Source organism: Neopelma chrysocephalum, unplaced genomic scaffold (assembly GCF_003984885.1).
Source record: "Neopelma chrysocephalum unplaced genomic scaffold, ASM398488v2 Primary Assembly neopelma1_80b, whole genome shotgun sequence".
Classification (NCBI taxonomy): Eukaryota; Metazoa; Chordata; class Aves; order Passeriformes; family Pipridae; genus Neopelma; species Neopelma chrysocephalum.
In genome coordinates, this window is record NW_020897742.1 from 10,097,804 (window position 1) to 10,115,940 (window position 18,137).

General features: G+C 39.1%; 1 protein-coding gene across 25 annotated transcripts in view; it reads left to right on the forward strand.

Moving 5' to 3' along the window:
* MYT1L (myelin transcription factor 1 like) overlaps positions 1–18,137 on the forward strand; it is a 327,282-nt gene that overhangs the window by 306,067 nt on the left and 3,078 nt on the right. For 18 of the 25 annotated variants that reach the window (XM_027690164.1, XM_027690166.1, XM_027690165.1 and 15 more), the window contains 3 exons: positions 14,351–14,442; positions 15,939–16,048; positions 17,975–18,118. In XM_027690164.1, coding sequence (XP_027545965.1) covers positions 14,351–14,442; positions 15,939–16,048; positions 17,975–18,118 — 346 coding nt within the window. Of the gene's footprint in view, positions 1–14,350; positions 14,443–15,938; positions 16,049–17,974 lie in introns of all 25 variants that reach the window. The other 7 variants (XM_027690189.1, XM_027690173.1, XM_027690176.1 and 4 more) reach the window with 2 other exon arrangements.

An 18,137-nucleotide genomic window follows, 5' to 3' on the forward strand; every position in this document is an offset into this window, starting at 1 on the left:
TATGGACAGTCTTTTGCAGGTAGAGCTGTGTTCAGCATGTGTGGGGAGAAAGCCATTAAATGAGTCAGTAAAAGTTCCTCAGGCAGGAGTAGTTAATGTCTTCATTTTTGCCAGTACAGCTTGCTGCTCTCCTAATAGGTGATTTTTCTTTCCCAGTGCAAATATTTTTCTATCAGCAGACTTATCTAAGCATATATACATATTAATTGCATGTGTAGTTGTCCTTTATGTGTTCTTTGAGATTTTTATATTCTGCGATTTGTAGACAGCTGTTAGTATGCTATTACTCAAGCAGCTGTAATACTTTGGAAATGAATAGCTGACTGGCTTGTGAGAATTATGCCAACTGTTGAATTAATTAAATATATATTAGGAGAAATGTTTTTGAGGTAAAGATTTCTTAGAGCTGCTGTTGACACTGTACACATGGTGTCATTCCACTGATATCAATGGACCCTGGAGATGATCCACAAGGGCTGGTAAATCAGTAAAAGCTGCTCCAACTGGTATCACGGAGTCTGGAATTGAAATATATGCATATTCTTACATTCACGCTTCTGAACCAGAAATAAGTAGCCAATGGAAAAAGTCATAAATTTCAGTAAATTTTGAATCCTACCATATGAACAAAGGCACCAACAAAGGTTTCTGTTTTTTAACGTTTGCTTGCCTGTTTGCGGAAATTCCTATGAATAGTTTTACTTTGTCAAGCAATTTGCATTCGGAAGGGATGGCAACAGAGGGTTATCAAGAGGATTAAGAATGCTATGCTTCAAAAAGGAGCCTCTGCTAGCAAGAGAGGCCAGTGTGAAATTAGGTGATCTATCAGCAATATGAAAATGAATTGGAAGGCACGTAAGCATGGAGTCAGTAGATAGGTAAATTAAATAGGTTATAATGAAATATAAATTGCTTATCATACTGTAGCTTGGTTCTTGAACAGGCCCTTACATCCTCATATTTGATTTAAGAAGATTTTTCTGGACGATATAATTTCTAGTGCTGTGATCAGTGGGGACTTTGTCAGAATATACTTGGATTTAACAACCCTGCTCCTTTGCACAGAAGAGGAAATGTGCTTGTGCTGACTTCACTGAAAATTACATGCAGAAATGCCTTTTCAGATCTAAAACAATGTTCTTACTCCTATCTCCTGCCCACTTCTATTTACATCAGTGTTCACCCATTTAGAACACAGTAATGTAGCTTTTAAATTCCCTTTACTATGGAAAACTGTTGTGTTTAACCCCAGTAGGGACCTCAGCCCCACGCAGTTTCTTGCTCACTTCCAACAGGATGGGGAGAGAATCTGAAGGGTGAAAGTGAGAAAACTCATGGGTTGGATTAGTAGGTAAAGCAAAAGCCACACTCAAAAGCAAAGCTAAGCATGTTCAGCCATCCTTAGGAAAGCAGGACTCCATCATGTATAACAGTGATTTGGGAAGACAAATGCTATCACTCCTCATGTCACCCCATTCCTTCTTCTTCCCTGAGCTTTATATGCTGAGCATGACACCGTATGGTCTGGGATATCCCATGAGTCAGTTGGGATCAGCTGTCCTGTCTGTGTCCCTTCCCAGCTCCCAATTTGTGCACCCCCAGCCCACTCACTGGTGGAGGGGGGTGAGAAGCAGAAAAGGCCTTGACTCTGTGTGAGCGCTCCTCATCAGTGGGGAAAACATCCCTGAATTATCCACACTGTTTCCAGCACAAATCCAAAACGCAGCCTCATACTAGCTACTCTGAAGAAAATGAACTCCGTCCCAGCCAAAGCCAGTACAAAAACATATGGTGGTAGAACTGTAATATACCAGAGGTAATCAAATTATAAGTATATTCCCCATTTACAAGCCAATGCTAAATTGAGATGAAAGTGTGGAGAGGAGTAATTTTCTGTAGTGGACCTGTATCCTTGCTGAGGACAGTAGGACTCCAAGATCCGTAAACAAGTTTATAGAAATGGATTTGTATTTCAGCAGCAAGCGTATGCCACTGTGTTTGCAGAATGTCTAGATGTGCTGGGAGGAAGCAATGGACATTATCCAATGCCTTTTCCCTCCTGAAAGAATGTATGTAGAAATTGTGAGGTGGTTACGGGAAATGTTTACATATGACCCTTGTTACAGGCTATCCACTTTAAGCCTAGGAAGGTTTAGTTAATGGTAAAGCTGTCAGAAAGCTCACAGGAAGCAGTTCATTCAGTTCAGTCATTGCCACGCATGCACGTCCTGAGGTGAAGGAGCACTGCTAGTGTTGTTTCCTCCAAAAATCCAATCCAAAAGTTTGGCCACAGCTCTGAGTTGCACAGCTGCATTGCTAAGCCTGGGAACAGACAGATTAGGAAAAGAGGAAAAGATTAAAAAAAAAACTAAAAAAAACCCCAAAAAACTCAAGACAGAAGCTGCCCTCTGCAGCTGCTTGCTGGAAGCTGGCCGATACCAACACTCACACAAATCCTCAGAGGGCCTCTAAGTTGCCAAACACTCTAAGCATTCAGGAGATGACAAATGTTAGGGAAGAAGGGTGGAGATATAGATTTTTCATATGCAGATCCTTTTTCTCATGAAATATGCTTCACTAGAAATAGATACTGTATCAAAAACCTCTGTTATAAATCTCAGCTCCTAAAGGGAAGGTTTGCAAGTACCACCTACAGTCAAACCTCCTGGTGCTCAGGGCTGCAGCCTGTCCATAGAACAGCATCTGACCCCTGGGTTTATCTGGAGTGGGTGTTAACACAATGTGATGGGTTGACCTTGGCTGGCCGCCAAACCAGTCTATCACTCCCCTTCCCAGCTAGACAGGGGAGAGGGAATAAGATGGAAAATGACTCATGCTGTGAAATAAGGCATTTTACTAAAGCAAAAACGAAAATTTGCGCGTGCACAAGCGAAGAGGAATATAACAAGGTTTATTCTCTACTTCCCATGATTAACTGGTGTCTGGCCCCTTCCCAGGAAGCAGGGCTTCAGCACATGTGGTGATTGCTCAGAAAGCAAACACTGTAAATAAAAATGCCCCCCCTTCCTCCTCCTTTTCTTAGCTTTTATATCTGAGCTGACATCATATGGCATGGAATATCCCTTTGGTTAGTTTGGGTCACCTGGCCTACTTGTGTCCCCTCCCAGGATCTTGCCCACCCTTAATGGGATGGGAAATGTTGAGAGACAGTGCTGATGCTGTGCCAGCACTGCTCAGCAGTAGCCAAAACACTGGTGTGTTATCAACACTTTTCTAGCTACCAATGCAAAGCACAGCACTGTGAGGGCTGTAACGGGGAAATGAACTCCACTCAGCCAAACCCAATACACACACATAGTGCCAAAGGGGCAGTAGCTGTATAACCCAGATGCTTTGCATCTGCAAACACAGGCTAGTGGCTGTAAATTTGCTCCTAAATTGTTGTATAGCTTTCAGAATTTGCCTGAAGTCACATCCTCTCTTAACAGCAGCATTTCTCAGCTTCAGCATTTAAAACCAAAAATACTTAGGATTAGGTCAGTCATGGCTCTCCATCACTGTATTGTTCACATATTTTTTCATAGAGCGAACCTAAACTGAACACAGTGTTCCAGGTGTGGCCTGACAGGAACTGAGTAGAGTGGGACAATGACTTCTGTGTCTCTGCTGGTGATGCCCTTGTTGTTGCAACCCTGTATCCCGTTGGCTTTCCTTGCCACAGCAGCAGCACACCGCTCACTCATATTGAGCTTGTTGACCACCAAGACCCCCAGGTCACTTTCCACAGAGCTGCTCCACAACCAGGTAGATCCCAGCCTGTGCTGCATTCCTGGATTATGTTTTCCCAGGTGCAAGACATTACACTTGTCTTTGTTGAATTTCATAAGATTCTTTTCAGACCATTCTTCCAGCCTATCCAAGTCTTCCTGCAGGGTGGCTTTCCCTTCCAAAGTGTTCACCTCCCCACTCAGGTTGGTATTATTGGCGAACTTCATCAGGGTATACTTGGTCCCATCGTCCAGATCACTTATGAAGATGTTAAACAGCATTGGGCCCAGTATTGATCCCTGTAAGACCCCACTTGTGACATGTTGCCAGTGTGAAAAAGAGCTGTTTACCACCACCCTCTGTGTGCAGCATCTCAGCCAGTTCCCCACCCACTACACAGACCACTTGTCCAGGCCATAACACATCTGTTTCTCTAGGAGGAGACATGGGAAACCATATCAAAAGCCTTGGAGAAATCCAGGCAGACAATGTTCATTGCTTACCCCCCATCAACTAAGCAGGTTACTTTGTCTCAAGAAGCAATCCAGTTTGTCCAGTATGGTTGGCCCTTGGTGGATCTGTGCTGGTTTTTCCCAATCATATGCTGCATCCGACTGGTGATAGCCCCCCAGGAGATCATTCTGTAACTTTCTCAGGGACTGAAATAAGACTGATGGGCCTGTAATTTCCTAGATCATCCTTTAAGCCCTTCTTGTAGATGGGGTTGTCATTATCTTTCTTCCAGTCTAATGGGACATCCCCTGATCTCCAGAACTTCTCAAAGATTATAGAGAGCCTCGCAACAACATCAGCCAATGCTCCTAACACCCTCAGGTGGACTGTGTCAGGGCCCATCGATTTGCAAGGTCAAGCTCCTGTAACACTTCCCATGCTAACTCTTCCATCACTGATGATCAGTGTGTGTTTGCATCAACCTGGAATTTTGTTCTCAAGGCTTGGGCCCAACAGTGCTGATAAAGACAGAGGTGAAGGAAGCATCGAGAAATTCTGCCTTTTCTGAATTGTTGGTGACTAATTTACCTCTCCCATTTAACAATGGTCCAGTATTTTCCTTCTGTTTCCACTTGCTTTCTATGTGCCTGAAGAACCATTTCTTCTAGTTTTTTACATCTCTGGCCATTTTCAATTTGAGCTGAGCTTTTGCTTTTCTAACTGCATCTCTGTGCAGTAAGTTGACAGAGTGCCGCATTTGTGTCAAACAATTCCTTCTTCATTCTCATTATTTCACTTTTTCTCTGGTAGGTTTAGGGTGTTGGTTTGGTTTTAATCTGCCTGTCCCCTCCCTGCTATTGATTTATTTTGCTGTTTTCCACCTTTTACTTTTTCCTAGAGGCCGTACGTTGCAATTCAGCAGGAAAACATCGTATGTTATTAAGAGTATAGAAGAACTAACCAAACTCACTGCATTTAACTCACATCATTAACAATGATGTGTCATCATGGTGACACAATTAAAAGGTGACATGTATGCAAATGTATTGACATTTCCAGAAAGGCAAGGAAAGAAACGTGGCAATTAAATGTATTAATAAAACACATAAATAAGAAAAATATTAAAATAAAATTTGTGAGGTGGATCCTGCATTACAAAGGATTTTTTTACTTGGAAATTTTGTATTGACCCATAAGCTTGAAGGAAAAGGGTCTTCCTAAATTGCTTTTCAACACCTTCCTCTTCCCATTTTCCTCCTCTCCTACTGTACTGTGCTAGCCCTCTTTCCTTCTCTGTCCCTGTGACTCCTGTTTAGGCTTTCTTCTTACTTGTGTATTTCTCAGTCCCCAGCATTTGAAGTAGCTGGTCCTCAAATAGCTCTCCTGAGCACTGACAGAACTGGACAGGCAGTCTCTTCCAGCAAGCAGCCTTCTGCTCTGGGCCCAGCAGCCCAGAACAGGGCTGGTGGCAAGGAAGGCTCTCCCAGTTCTTATACAAACAAAGTACAGTGGCTGACAGCCAAACACTAACTCACATCCACTGAGCATGCCCAAGTGACAGTCTGTCAGAGGCTTATAGCTCTGCCAAATCTACATTTGTTTTCATGAGGACAGCAGAATACATCTCTAAACTCAGAGCAACACCCCATGAAATGTCATTTCTTGCTCCAATTCACAGACAATTAGAGTTATTCACTGAATTATTTGGACTTTTTTGTTCCCCTCAGTAGGAACAAAACAAGGTGTATGTACAAAACAAGGGTATAGAAGCATATTCTGAGAAATAGAAATTTTTTTCTTATGAATTTGAAAAAAAAAATTAGCCTGGCCAGACAGTTACCATAGAAGATTTCAGTCAGATCAGTTAGAATTTGGCAAAAGTCAGAAGTGACTAAATGCAGAACCTGGTTATTGAAAAAGTTAGGCCCTTTTAGATGGTTATGCCAGCTCTTCATTATGAGCTGGAAGAAGGATGAAATAGTATTTTAATCACACGTACTGTCTGTTAAACTGGAAAGCTCTTAACAGTGATCCAATCTAAAAGGACTTAAGAGGTTTACTTACCTTGGGAAAGTTACAGAGAAAATAATATGAAATATGTATTAGAAAAAGCAGACTGCACAATATAAACAAGAAAAATCATTTTGCTGAGCAGACCTGACAAATTACAGCAGACAGCCATTGCACAGGCACTTACAATGTGACATCTCCTTGATTTCAGGCACTTAGCAGGAGATCCCTGGTTATAAGCCTGCTTGTCCTCATTCCAGACATAGCCCATAAAAGAGCAGAAAATAGGAGATGGCTTTTAATATTTTAGGAAGGATGAATTTTCCTCTTGCATTACGTTTTTCTCTTTGCTGTTTATACAACTGTCTATAGAAATTGTGCTTCATTTAAGTGCCTAAATCAGCTGGACTTGGTCACTTAATAGATCACTTGAACTTTTGAGCTTAAGAGCACCAATCAGAGGTATGAAGCTAAACATACATCTTACCTATTTATACACAGAAAAGTCTCAACCTGTTTTCTCCTTCACAATACATGCCCTATTCAAAGGATCAGTAAATCCAGTAGTCTTCAGGCCATCTGTCCAGGTGTGTGCAGTGCCTGGACGGGAGAGGTGGATAAACTTTGCAGTAGCCAACCTCCAGCTCCTGGGGCACTCAGTGGTGGCCCATTGAGTGCAGACTTCTTCCCCATAACTTAGTGCTGGGCCCACCTGTAAATCATGCAACATGCTGTAGTGCTTCCTCACTCACCAAAGAATAAAGGAGAGATTTTTTTAACAGTTGTTCCATCCTTGGGAAAGAGCCAAACCTCTTTCCCTGTTCAGGGATGATACAGGTCAAAGCTCATTAGCACATGTGATAAGCCCACCCACAGAGCCTCTTTGCTGACTAAGCACCTTCAGTTAACTAAATATGATGTAAATTTGCCACTGGACTACTGCGGGGAGATGAAGGGCAACTTTGGCAGTGCTCTTAACAGTTCCAGCATTTTGAGATTCATTAATCCCTTTTCTGGTGTATATTTATGCCCCGGGGGGGATTCCTTTCAAATTGAGTCTGTACTCAGAGCCTTTTCTCTCAGCCTGGCCGTGTTAACAATTCTGCATAATTTCTATTTTTATTTTTTTACCTGATGCCTCCTTTGTTCTTTTGTTATGAGGAATAGGCATAATTAAGCTATAACACTATCTTACCTTTTAAATATCCACTAAAAAAACAATACCTTCTCTTCTTTTGGGCATCATAGCCATTTACTCTATGTTGTTGACCATTTGGTGCTCAACTGACCAGATTTTAATGCTAATTCAACCCTCCCCCTCTAAAATAAGGAAGTAGTTCTTTCCAGAAAGTCTTTATAAAACAATGATCAGATATCATTAAAATAATTTTAAAAAGTTTGCATTTTGTTTTAATCATAATGGCTATTTTTTTTTATGGCCACTTGGGTACTGGTTTAATTTTTTTTAGTTCTGAAACCAATGCAAAAATTTATTTAAACAGAGTAAAATCTCAGCTTCTTTCCTCAGAAGCTTTGGAAAGCAACTTAAATTAGGAGTTGCCACTTCCATCAAGCTTTACACATTACATCAAGCTTTTAGTCTTTTTAACTCAGATTTCACTCCTGATTGAAAATTTATGTTGAAGTTCTTCATCACGAGCATTCAGGTGTGAGTTGTAAATGCACCAAAAAAAAAAAAAGGAAAAAGAAAAGCTTTAGGCAGGAAATAAGACCTAAAAAGGGCCACTTTAATCAGAATCATTCTTTTCGAGTGAAGAATTCTGAAATTGAGCTGAACAGGTGATTTTTTTTCCAACACCACACGAAGGCAGTTGGGGTTGTGTGGCCAGTGGGGAGGAAAAGAGATTCCTCTGTGAGTCACAGAAATCTCTGTGTAAACAAAACTAGCTTGTTTGCAAAACCTCTCTCCTGGACCCCCTCTACTTCACAGCTCAGTAAGAAGCTGGGGGAAAGCCAGTCACCCTTGAATGTAAATAAAAATGAGTGCTGGGTTAGAGAGGGTTCCTTTTATCTCTGCTGGAGTTGCGCATAGAGTATTTCATCCTTTAAGGTGTGTAGCAGAATTCACTTACGGGAATAAGGAAATCACTATAGCTGGTACCCTTCAACATAAAAAAAAGAGAGTGGCTCATGGATTTAATATTAAACCAATGAAAGGCTACTTTGATCACTGAATTTGATCTCTTAACTTGAACTTCAAACATTATCAAATAGTTCAGGAGCTTAGCCGCAAAAGTAAGGTTTCAACCATTAAAAAAATAAAACAGTAGTTCTCACTGTGATCTGTATTTTCCTGAATTTCAAAAGGATTTACATCTGGGGTTTGTTTTGAATATATCTCTAGTTAAAAGAGGTGCCTTGGAAGTGACTTGTTCCTTCCTCTAGTCTATAGGCAATGTTAGTTTCAATAAACAGGAAAAATGTTTCTTTTTCTTTTTGAAAAATCATTGTGGTAGTGAATCTATAACATCTTACTTACTTATAAAGTTAGTCCTCATGATGCTTTTTGGGTACTCCAGGTTGAGGCTCTGGTTTCTTTACACCCTGTTATTTCTTTACACTGTGTTGTTTCTTTCTTTCTAAACTTAAGCACTTGACATACCAAATATAAAAGTTGCATTTTATTTGACCTTTACCTCCTCCTTTCCCACATCCCTACTTCCCTGTTTGGAAAATGTGTTCTTCACTTGACAAGCCAAGTGCAATTCCTTCAGCTTCAAGAGGTACCAAACCACATCTGTCTACTGAGGCAAAAAATGTATTTAACAGAGCACAGCTGGAACCCAGATAACTAAAATCAGTCACCCAGACAATCGCTGTGCTTGATCAATGATCCTCCACTATGGTGGCCTCTCTTGTTTGCATCCCTGAAGACAGTACAATTACATTCTTGAAACAGTTCAGGATTTTAACCCGCATTTATTTATTTTTAAACTAAATTTCTTACTAAATGTGCCCTAAACACTACCTAGATACCCCTTTCAACTTTTTTTCACCACGAATTTTCCTTTTATTTTGGAACTAATTTCATCCTCTTTTCTAAACCACTGAATATATGGCAAGGCATTGGTTACAGTGATGCAACCACAGTGCTAAACCAGAAAGAAAATTCATTCTTCACATTATGTTCAAGTATAACAAATACAATCACAATACAGTCCTAATTTGTGCATACCTAGTCTTCCTGCACATCTTCTAGCTGATTGGCTTTCCACTAGTCACGACTCTTCAAGGCAGGTAGGGTAAGATGTGGGTGTGTATGGATGAATGGGCCTTATATTGTAGATTTTATACAGCTGCTAGCACATTACCTCTAAAAGCCTCCATTTATAAAATCTTCCTGTTAAAACAAGCCTGACTAATGTGTGTTGAAACTGAATGGTGTAAAAGCCAGTCACCCCTTTTGTCTGTCAGTCCTACAGGTGTAGAGATGGCTGTTGCATGGACAGTTCCATGCCCTGCAAAGTAAAGCTGCATGCCAGGTCCCAGCCATGCACTGCTCCTTTAGCACCCAACCCCAGCAACAGCCAGTTTCCAATATAAATGATGTGTTATGATGTCAGAAGTCTCCAGCCAACCATCAAAAATTGAAACTGTCTCAAATTTTAGCACATGCCTAACAGAAGGATCTTGCAAGATCTGACCCTAGGTTACTTTAATCTAACAATTTAGTTAGTTTTTCTTAGTATTTTGTCAATTATGGCAGAGGGTGGCTTTCAAGGGTGATGTACCAAACAGCACTTTTCTTTCCCAAACTGGAGATTAAGCCCAACAATTCAAATTCAGCGAGAGCCAAGACACACTGCACCCCAACAAGATAAGGTGCTGATGATCATCTCGTTGTTGATACCCTGTTGATTCAGCAGCTCACAGGTCCTGCTGAATCAGAAACACAGAGGGAGCCAGGAGTTGTGTGTTGGTGCTTCTCACAGCTCCACCAAAATGCTGTAGCTTCAAGCCCTGTGACATCCAAGGTCTGACAGAGAGAAATGATGGCTTGGTATGTTTATACTGTTACAGCAGTACCCCCAGCAACGTTGTTAGAAAGCCTTACTCACTTTTATTATGGAAAGAATACTCAACTGTATTATATTTCCTTCGCATGATTTCTCATGTGTATGAGAATAATCGCAGGAGCAAGTGAGATAACTGTGATTAATCTTACTAATCCTTTGGTGGAATGAACAAGGTGCAGATTTCCATGTTTGTGTAAAAGTCACTGTAAAGTTTGAAAGCCTGTGACAGGCATCAACTGTAAAAACTTCAAATTTAATCATAGAATGACAGAATATCCTGAGTTGGAAGGGACCCTCAAGGATCATCAAAGTGTAGCTCCTGGCCCTGCACAAGACAGCCCCAAGAATCACAGTATGTGCCTGAGACTATTGTCCAAATGCTTCTTGAACTCTTGTCAGGCTTGGTGCTGTGACCACTTCTCTGGGGAGCCTGTCCCAGTGCCCAGCGACCCATATTAGGAAGAAACTTTTCCTAATATCTACCCTAAACCTTCCCTGACACAGTTTCATACCATACTTAATGTGAGGATAAGTATTATCCTTATCAAAACTACTAGCTAGATGATTCTCAAAGTCTTTCTTCATGTTTGAGATATTTAAAGCATATTTTGCTTAACCCTTAAAGCACTGAAATAGCTTTCGCTTGTACTCTTTTGTTTGCCAATCAGGGGAAGACAAATAAAATCATATCTACTCCTTTCTGTCTTCTGTCTCCTTCTACCCCCCAGTCTTCCAGAAATCTCAAGCAACTCTCAAGTCTCACTGGGTTCTCAATTTAAGCTTTTTTGTTAACTTCACACCTTCATGGGGTTCAGCCTTTGTACAATAGCTCACTTTTGGTGCAATATTGACTTGGCTTTGTTTTTTGTCTGACCATCCCATATATCCTGACTTCTTTTGGTTGTTTTCAAATCAGAGAAAGAGCAGTTGCCCTCAGTAGAAGTAAACATAGTCAATAAGATAGAACGGAAGAGGTAGAATATCCTTACAGAGTAGAAGCTTATCTAAAAAACCTAATTTACTTTTTTAATTATTTAAAGCACTTTTAGGTAATTTAATTAAGAACAGAGCTGGGCAAAGAGGATGCATATTGCTATCTTTGTCTTATTTGTTTCTGAAGAATTTAGCCAAGTTAAATAAACTGTAGTAGAACTCAATTTAGGTTACTGACTTGGTGTCTGCTTCATTGAAATTGAAAGTGCCTGGCTCAGGAAAGTGAGCTAATCTACTTACAGTACAATATACAGTTACTGAAGAGACAGATTTGCCAGTAAAGATCTGCAGAGAAAGTTGATGGCATGGTCTGGCTTTGGCATCTTCCTCTGTGGTGAGGAGGGTACCTTTGGGAGTTTTGAATGCTTTCTTAAATAGCATAAAGCCACTGGAAATGTTAGGTTAGGACCTTCTGTTCACATATGGCCTCTTCTAAGGACAGACATGCTAAAGGCAGTCATAGAGGTACATGATGCCTGTGTTAAAGGCACACGTGTAATGTTTAGGAAAACAAAAAGAGGAAGCTTGTTGTTTAGGCATACAGTTGCATGGAAGAAACTCATTTTGGTTGAAGCCTTCCTCTGTCTGTGCATATTTTATTAGAGCACCAGTGAGTAAGAACAAAACTAATCTGGCTACAGGATGTGGAAGCCTTCTGTGTCCTCACTAGTAAGCCCAAAAATAGGCAGCCTTCTGTCTTTCCCCTCACTTAACTCGTGATTCATCTGGGTGCCTCCAGAAGAACGTAGATAATCCATGCAGAACAACTCTCTAATGGTTCCTGCAGTAAGGATAGAGCACAGGGCCCAGCCCTCTGTGTTTCAGTTCAGGCAGAGGGCATCTGGTGCCAGGGTGCCTGAACTGCAGCAGAACTATAGATGCTACATATGTGCCTACCCTGGCAATAGATCTCTCTCCAATGGAGATAGCATGGGCCAGGGACAGTTGCTTTTTGGCAGCTAGAATGTGACCACCCTATTTTGTGGAGTAGGAAGGCTTAGTATTGCAAATATGGGACATTGTACCTGGGGCCTCAGGGGAAGAGTGTGACTTGGAGCACACTGGGTATACCAGGAGAGAGGTAACCTTCCAGACAAGCTATCTACAGGATTAGGCAGTCCTGAAAACTAGGTGTACATAACCATGGCCTGGGAATAAGCTTGGGTCTTTGACACAAGGGTCTAGGCACATCGAATTTCACAATAGATCTCTAATATTTGTGAACATACTGGGTTTTTTTGTTTCATTATTCTTCTGTGCTTTCAGGTGCACTGTTCTAGCATCCAGGTTTCTTGCTGGTCTGTTTAAGTTTTGAATGCTGTACTTACGGGCTGTTTGAGGGCTGATTTGATTTTGAGGTATTCCCTAGGTTGTCATCAGTCAAGACTTTTAGAGAGGAAAAGCCTACAGACCAAGATGAGAGTAAACTAATGCAGTTGTTATAATGCCCAGCAATGCTAACTTCTGAAAAAGTGTGAGGACAAAATATGAGTAAATTCATTAAATCAATTGAAAGGATACAAAAATGGAGTCAGTTAAATAATGCAGAAACTTTGCATATATCGTTATCTCATTTCTTTCTGCCAATATTTTTTTTCCCAAAATGGCAAATCCTCTCCTCCTTAATCATCTTCAAGGCTCCCTTTGACACTTCAAGAGGACAGTTGTTTACAGTTGCACAGTGAGTCCATAGTAGAGCTTGGAATGGCAATTTGGCATCCCACCACCTAGGCTACAGTCAGAAACTACTAGGTCATGCTATTTCTTGATACTACTAGTACTGTTTTATTATATGTTTTCTCAGTCACAAAGCTGTATCAAATGTTGAACACTGATTCTTTTGCTGAGAAAGTAAATTTTTTGATACATTTTTCTGGGAAAAACCCTTTTTTGTATGACTGCGCTTGATAACAGTAGCCCAGGCTTTTCAGAGAAACATTTAGAATAATCAAAAGCTATACTTAAATTAGAGGATTTTATTTAGTAGACAGTTGTGTCTTTAGTTAAATAAATGCTTTTAATCAAAGATACAACATTCCTCAGAAACTTGTTCCACATTAGAGAGCAATTATTTGAGTATTAGCTTGAATCTGATTTACACAATTAAAAATTGTACAAAAAAGGTCTTCCTTTGCATCTGAACAGGAAATATAAATGTGCAATGAGAAGTATGTGACGTTATTCAGTTTCCATGGCTATGAACCCTCAAATGTTGAGGCAACAGGGAATTGTTTACCAAAGTTCCAAATACTCTTCACTGCTAAAGCTTCATCAGAATAAGACTATGGTTTCCAATTGTTAAATTAGATTGAATATGTATTTTCTTTTACCTGTGATAGTGCAACTGTATTAAAGATGTGATTTTGAAAAAAGGGAGTAGTTTGCTGTATACCATTATTTGTGAAACAGTGAGCACTGTTTGATCATTAATTTTATTTTCGCAATAAAACCCGCTTATACTGCATTTGCCTTGAAACTGTTTTGTACAATGTAATTAAAAAGCTTAATATTTTGAGAGAGAAGAGATAACTTGAGTTATCTCATTCATAAATGTAACAAATACGCATTATAAGACATATATATCCCCCATCAAGACAAGGTCATTTTTATGGGAAAGCCAACATATAGTTACTGCCATTTTAAGAAACAATTTAGAAAAGGGCAATTTAGCCAGCTCAGTAGGTGATATCCACAAAGAAAAGCACTGTTTGTAAGAGCTACTTATTTGGATGTGAGAGGTAGCTCATGTCCCCTTCTCTAATCATTCAGTTCCATGTTTGAACATTTGAATCAAAAAGGGTGGAAGTTCAGAGCAAGGACATGTAAATTCAAATGGGAGTATTTACGCAGTAACTGCTTTTAAAATAAAACATTTTATTAAAAATATTGTGTCTTCAGAAAATTGGACTGTATATCTGACTTTTATATTAGCTGTCTATACAAAAAGAATCTGGAAGAAAGAACAAAACCATGAAATCACTTCTGGTAAGTCCTTTTTTTTAACACACTCTTTCAGTGCTGGGCAGTGAAGATAAACTATGTCTCTGATACTGTTTTTATTACAGATTTAGATTACAGATTTATTTTCAATGACCTATCAAAATTAACAGGCTCTTTACTGTTCACAGTTTATCAGGATGCCCCAGAGCTACTTCAGCAATGAAGAAAGCAAAGCTGTCTGGAGAACAAATGCTAACAATAAAGCAGCGGGCCAGTAATGGTAAATTTTTATTCATTACTTTCTTAAATACTAATTCTCCGTAAACTGAAGTTATTGTTACTCTGTTGGCTTTTTTTCTACATGTATAAATCCATTTTGTATAAATTGTAAATTCACTGTCAGTAGAAGTGAAACCAGGTTTTATGTTGTGGAAACCTGAGCCAGGAGTGGAGCAGTCAGACTGGCCTGAGTTATGTCTACATAAATCTGAAACTCTAAAATATTTCAAAGTAGAATATACCATTATAATTTTCTGGTTCACATTTAATTCATCAAAGGGGGATAGCTGGTTCAGAAGAGAAACAAGGTTTATTTCCGGAGTGTCAATTCCTCATGAGCTCCATGGTTTTCATTTGGAGCTGTGGTTCTATAACTTGTGGGAGATGGAGATGGCCTTGTGCCATTTAAGCTCAAATAATTTTCAGAGGGAAGTGACATCCTGTTGGGGATATTCAAATTTTGGAGTTGACAAAAAGACAATGATGTCCTCAGAATCAGAGTTGAAGAAATTGTGGATGCCTCCTCCCTGGAAGTGTTCCAGACCAGGTTGGGTGGGGCTCTGAGCAACCTGGTCTAGTGAAGGGTGTCCTTGCCCACATCATGGGGGTTGGAACTAGATAATCTTTAAGGTCCCTTCCATGGCATCCTTCCTATGAGAGTTAGACACTGTGGAGAAGGGTATGCAAGAGTCACAGTACTGTAAGAACAAGAGAGTGAGAATGCCAGTTTCTCTAGCTTTATGTGTTCAGACTTTGACTTGAGAAAAAACAGATTTATCTCTTCCCAGGACTATTTTATATTTTGTTTTAGTAATTAAAAGGATAAATAAATTAAACCCTTACAGTTTATTCCTGTCTGAATTCTTAGAAATACAGATACCTTTAAAATTCTGTTGTTTTAATGTTTATACAACAGAACCTGAGAAATCACTTCTATTTTGCAAATTATTCTCTATATAATTATTTAATAACACCCTTCTGAAACATGAACCATTTTGAGCCTTCATCAACCATTAAAAACAACTGCAGAATAAAACAGTATATCCCAGTTCATCAACAAAATTTCACTTCTGAATTAGTTACAGGTTCTTTTGACAATGCTGTAATATGAAGAGATTAGCATAAGTTAAGGTTTTTTATTTTGTCTCAGAAAATCTGTAAGTGGACACACTCTTTAAATAAGTTACATATGACAGTGGAGTGTAATTTGTTGCTGCAGGTGCATTTCTTATAAAGTTAAATCAATGCATATAAAGTTAAAGGTCTTGCTGATTCTCTAGGCATTTTCGGCATTTTCACTAGAGAATTACTGCAATTTTAAAAGGGAAAGTAGTGGAAAATACTGTTTTTTAACTTCAGAATAAAAGTTTGAAGAATGCTTCCTTTTTCTTTTTTACTTGAAATAAATTTATTTACAAATATGGAAGTAATTAATTCACTGAAGTCTGATTTAAACCTTAATTATTTTAACACCTCTTTTATTTTTATGTCACACAGGTATAGAAAATGATGAAGAAATTAAACAATTAGATGAAGAAATCAAAGAACTAAATGAATCCAACTCCCAGATGGAAGCTGATATGATTAAACTCAGAACTCAGGTAACAGTTTTATGAAGCCCTAAATTCAGCTGCTTTTTCTACATGACTGATTAAAAGAAATATAGGAAATATATTGTTCCCTTTTATGTTTCTTATGTATTAATATACCTATCTGTGATTTGCTATTTATAAAATCAGAAAACAATGTTGATTTTGAAAGTTCCACATCAGTGACCAACAGTAAAAAAAAAGACTTGGCAAAATACATTCTTTAAAATAATGGCAACAGCATGACCTTTCATGGTCAGCTTTGTATTTCCCCTCGATAAGGCTATGCCTTTCCAATAGTAGTTAAAATATTGTGTGACATCATGGTCATTAACATAAGCTACAAGGTGAAGGAGTCCAGATGAACAATGTGGCTTTTGCCAGGTCTTACAGGAGAAATTTAGATAGGGAAGTGAATACCTGTTACACTTCATCATGTGATACACAAAGTGCAGCCCTTGGCAGCAGTAGTGGTTCCAGAGATCCGGCTTAATTCATTTTATGTTCCACATAAATTTGTTGAGGGGGAAAAAAAAAAAAAGGAAAGCATAACATTAGCCTATTATTCAAAATCCCATTATTCAGCAGCCCTAAAACTGAATGAAAAAAGGAAAGGAAGGAAATTAATTTATTTCCCTAGCATTTTCCAGTGTCCAACATAGCTTCTGGTGCTTTTATCTTCACATGATTTGAGCACAGACACCAACAGTGAAATTCATCATAGTCTTTATCAATCTTTAGTCCCATGATCATAGTCGTCTCCAATTGATCTTGATGGAAACAGAGTAAACCATTCCTTGTTACTTGTCTGCTGCTTGTGGAGAATGCCATGTCCATTTTCCTTCTCCTCCTCCTCTTGTATACTCATAAATAGAAGGCAGGATCTACCTCTCCAACTTGGTTTTTCTTTGACTTCTAAACTTTAGCCAAATTGATACTGAAACCTCACTTCTACTTTATGCCTGTATTCAGCATTCTGTTGTCTTTATGCAGCCTTTATAGAATTTGACTTACAGTTTTATGAGTTTTTCTGATGTGACCAAATACAGCTATAGGGTAATGAGGACAAAATCTGCAAGAATGTAAAGCAAGAAGAATAATCAATGGCAGAAAAATTACTCTGGAGAAATTTGGTCATAAGTTTTAAACCTGGCAGCCTTCCAATTGCCTTATGTTTTCATTTGCTTAATACACTGTAGTTGCTATTCACATATAGACTGATGTAGCTTTTAGCTCAAGCAGGGCACCATGCAAGGTCAGAGCTAATGTGTCTGGTCACCTGGAAACACAGCAGAGCACACTCTCAGCTGTCTTCACCTGTACATGCAGTTATGCCACAGGGCTATGTACAAATATTTTTCAGTTTCTTCAGTTTTACAAGTCATTGTATGTATTGAAAACCTCTTTGAATTTGTACATACATTGCAATAACATGCAGCTGTTCAGCTTTCAAAAGCAGGCCTGTGAATTTGCACAGAATCAAATTATACTTACAAAGAGCTAAACACTGGCACCAAAGAGCTGTGCAAGCTTAGTTAATTATATATATATATATGAAAATATAAGAAAAGCATGACTTACTGCAGAACGTCCCTAAGACTGGCTCCTAGGAGTTTAACTGTATGGGTGAACTTGCAGAACTAAGGTCCTTCTTAAAGCCTTTCAATTGTATAATAAAAGCTATAAAGGAGTGGTTTCAAATCCAAGTTAATTCGCTCACTATTACTAGTATTAAAAGACAAGCTGTTAAAGTTATGCAACATAGAGTCGGAAGAACGAGCCTTAACAACGATAAGAATTGCAGACTCAAGCAGAACCTTTTTAAGCATGAATGAATAGACCTTTTCTCCTTCCCTGGTATTTCTGTTATCTCTCCCTTCAGAGAGTGCATGCTTTATCCTGGCTTGCCTTATATTACATTGTACACAAATTTGTCCATTTTAGATTACCACAATGGAGAGCAACCTGAAGACAATAGAAGAGGAGAACAAAGTAATCGAACAACAAAATGAGTCTCTTCTTCATGAATTGGCCAATTTAAGCCAGTCTTTAATTCATAGTCTAGCTAATATCCAGCTGCCACATATGGTAAGTGATTGAGAGCACA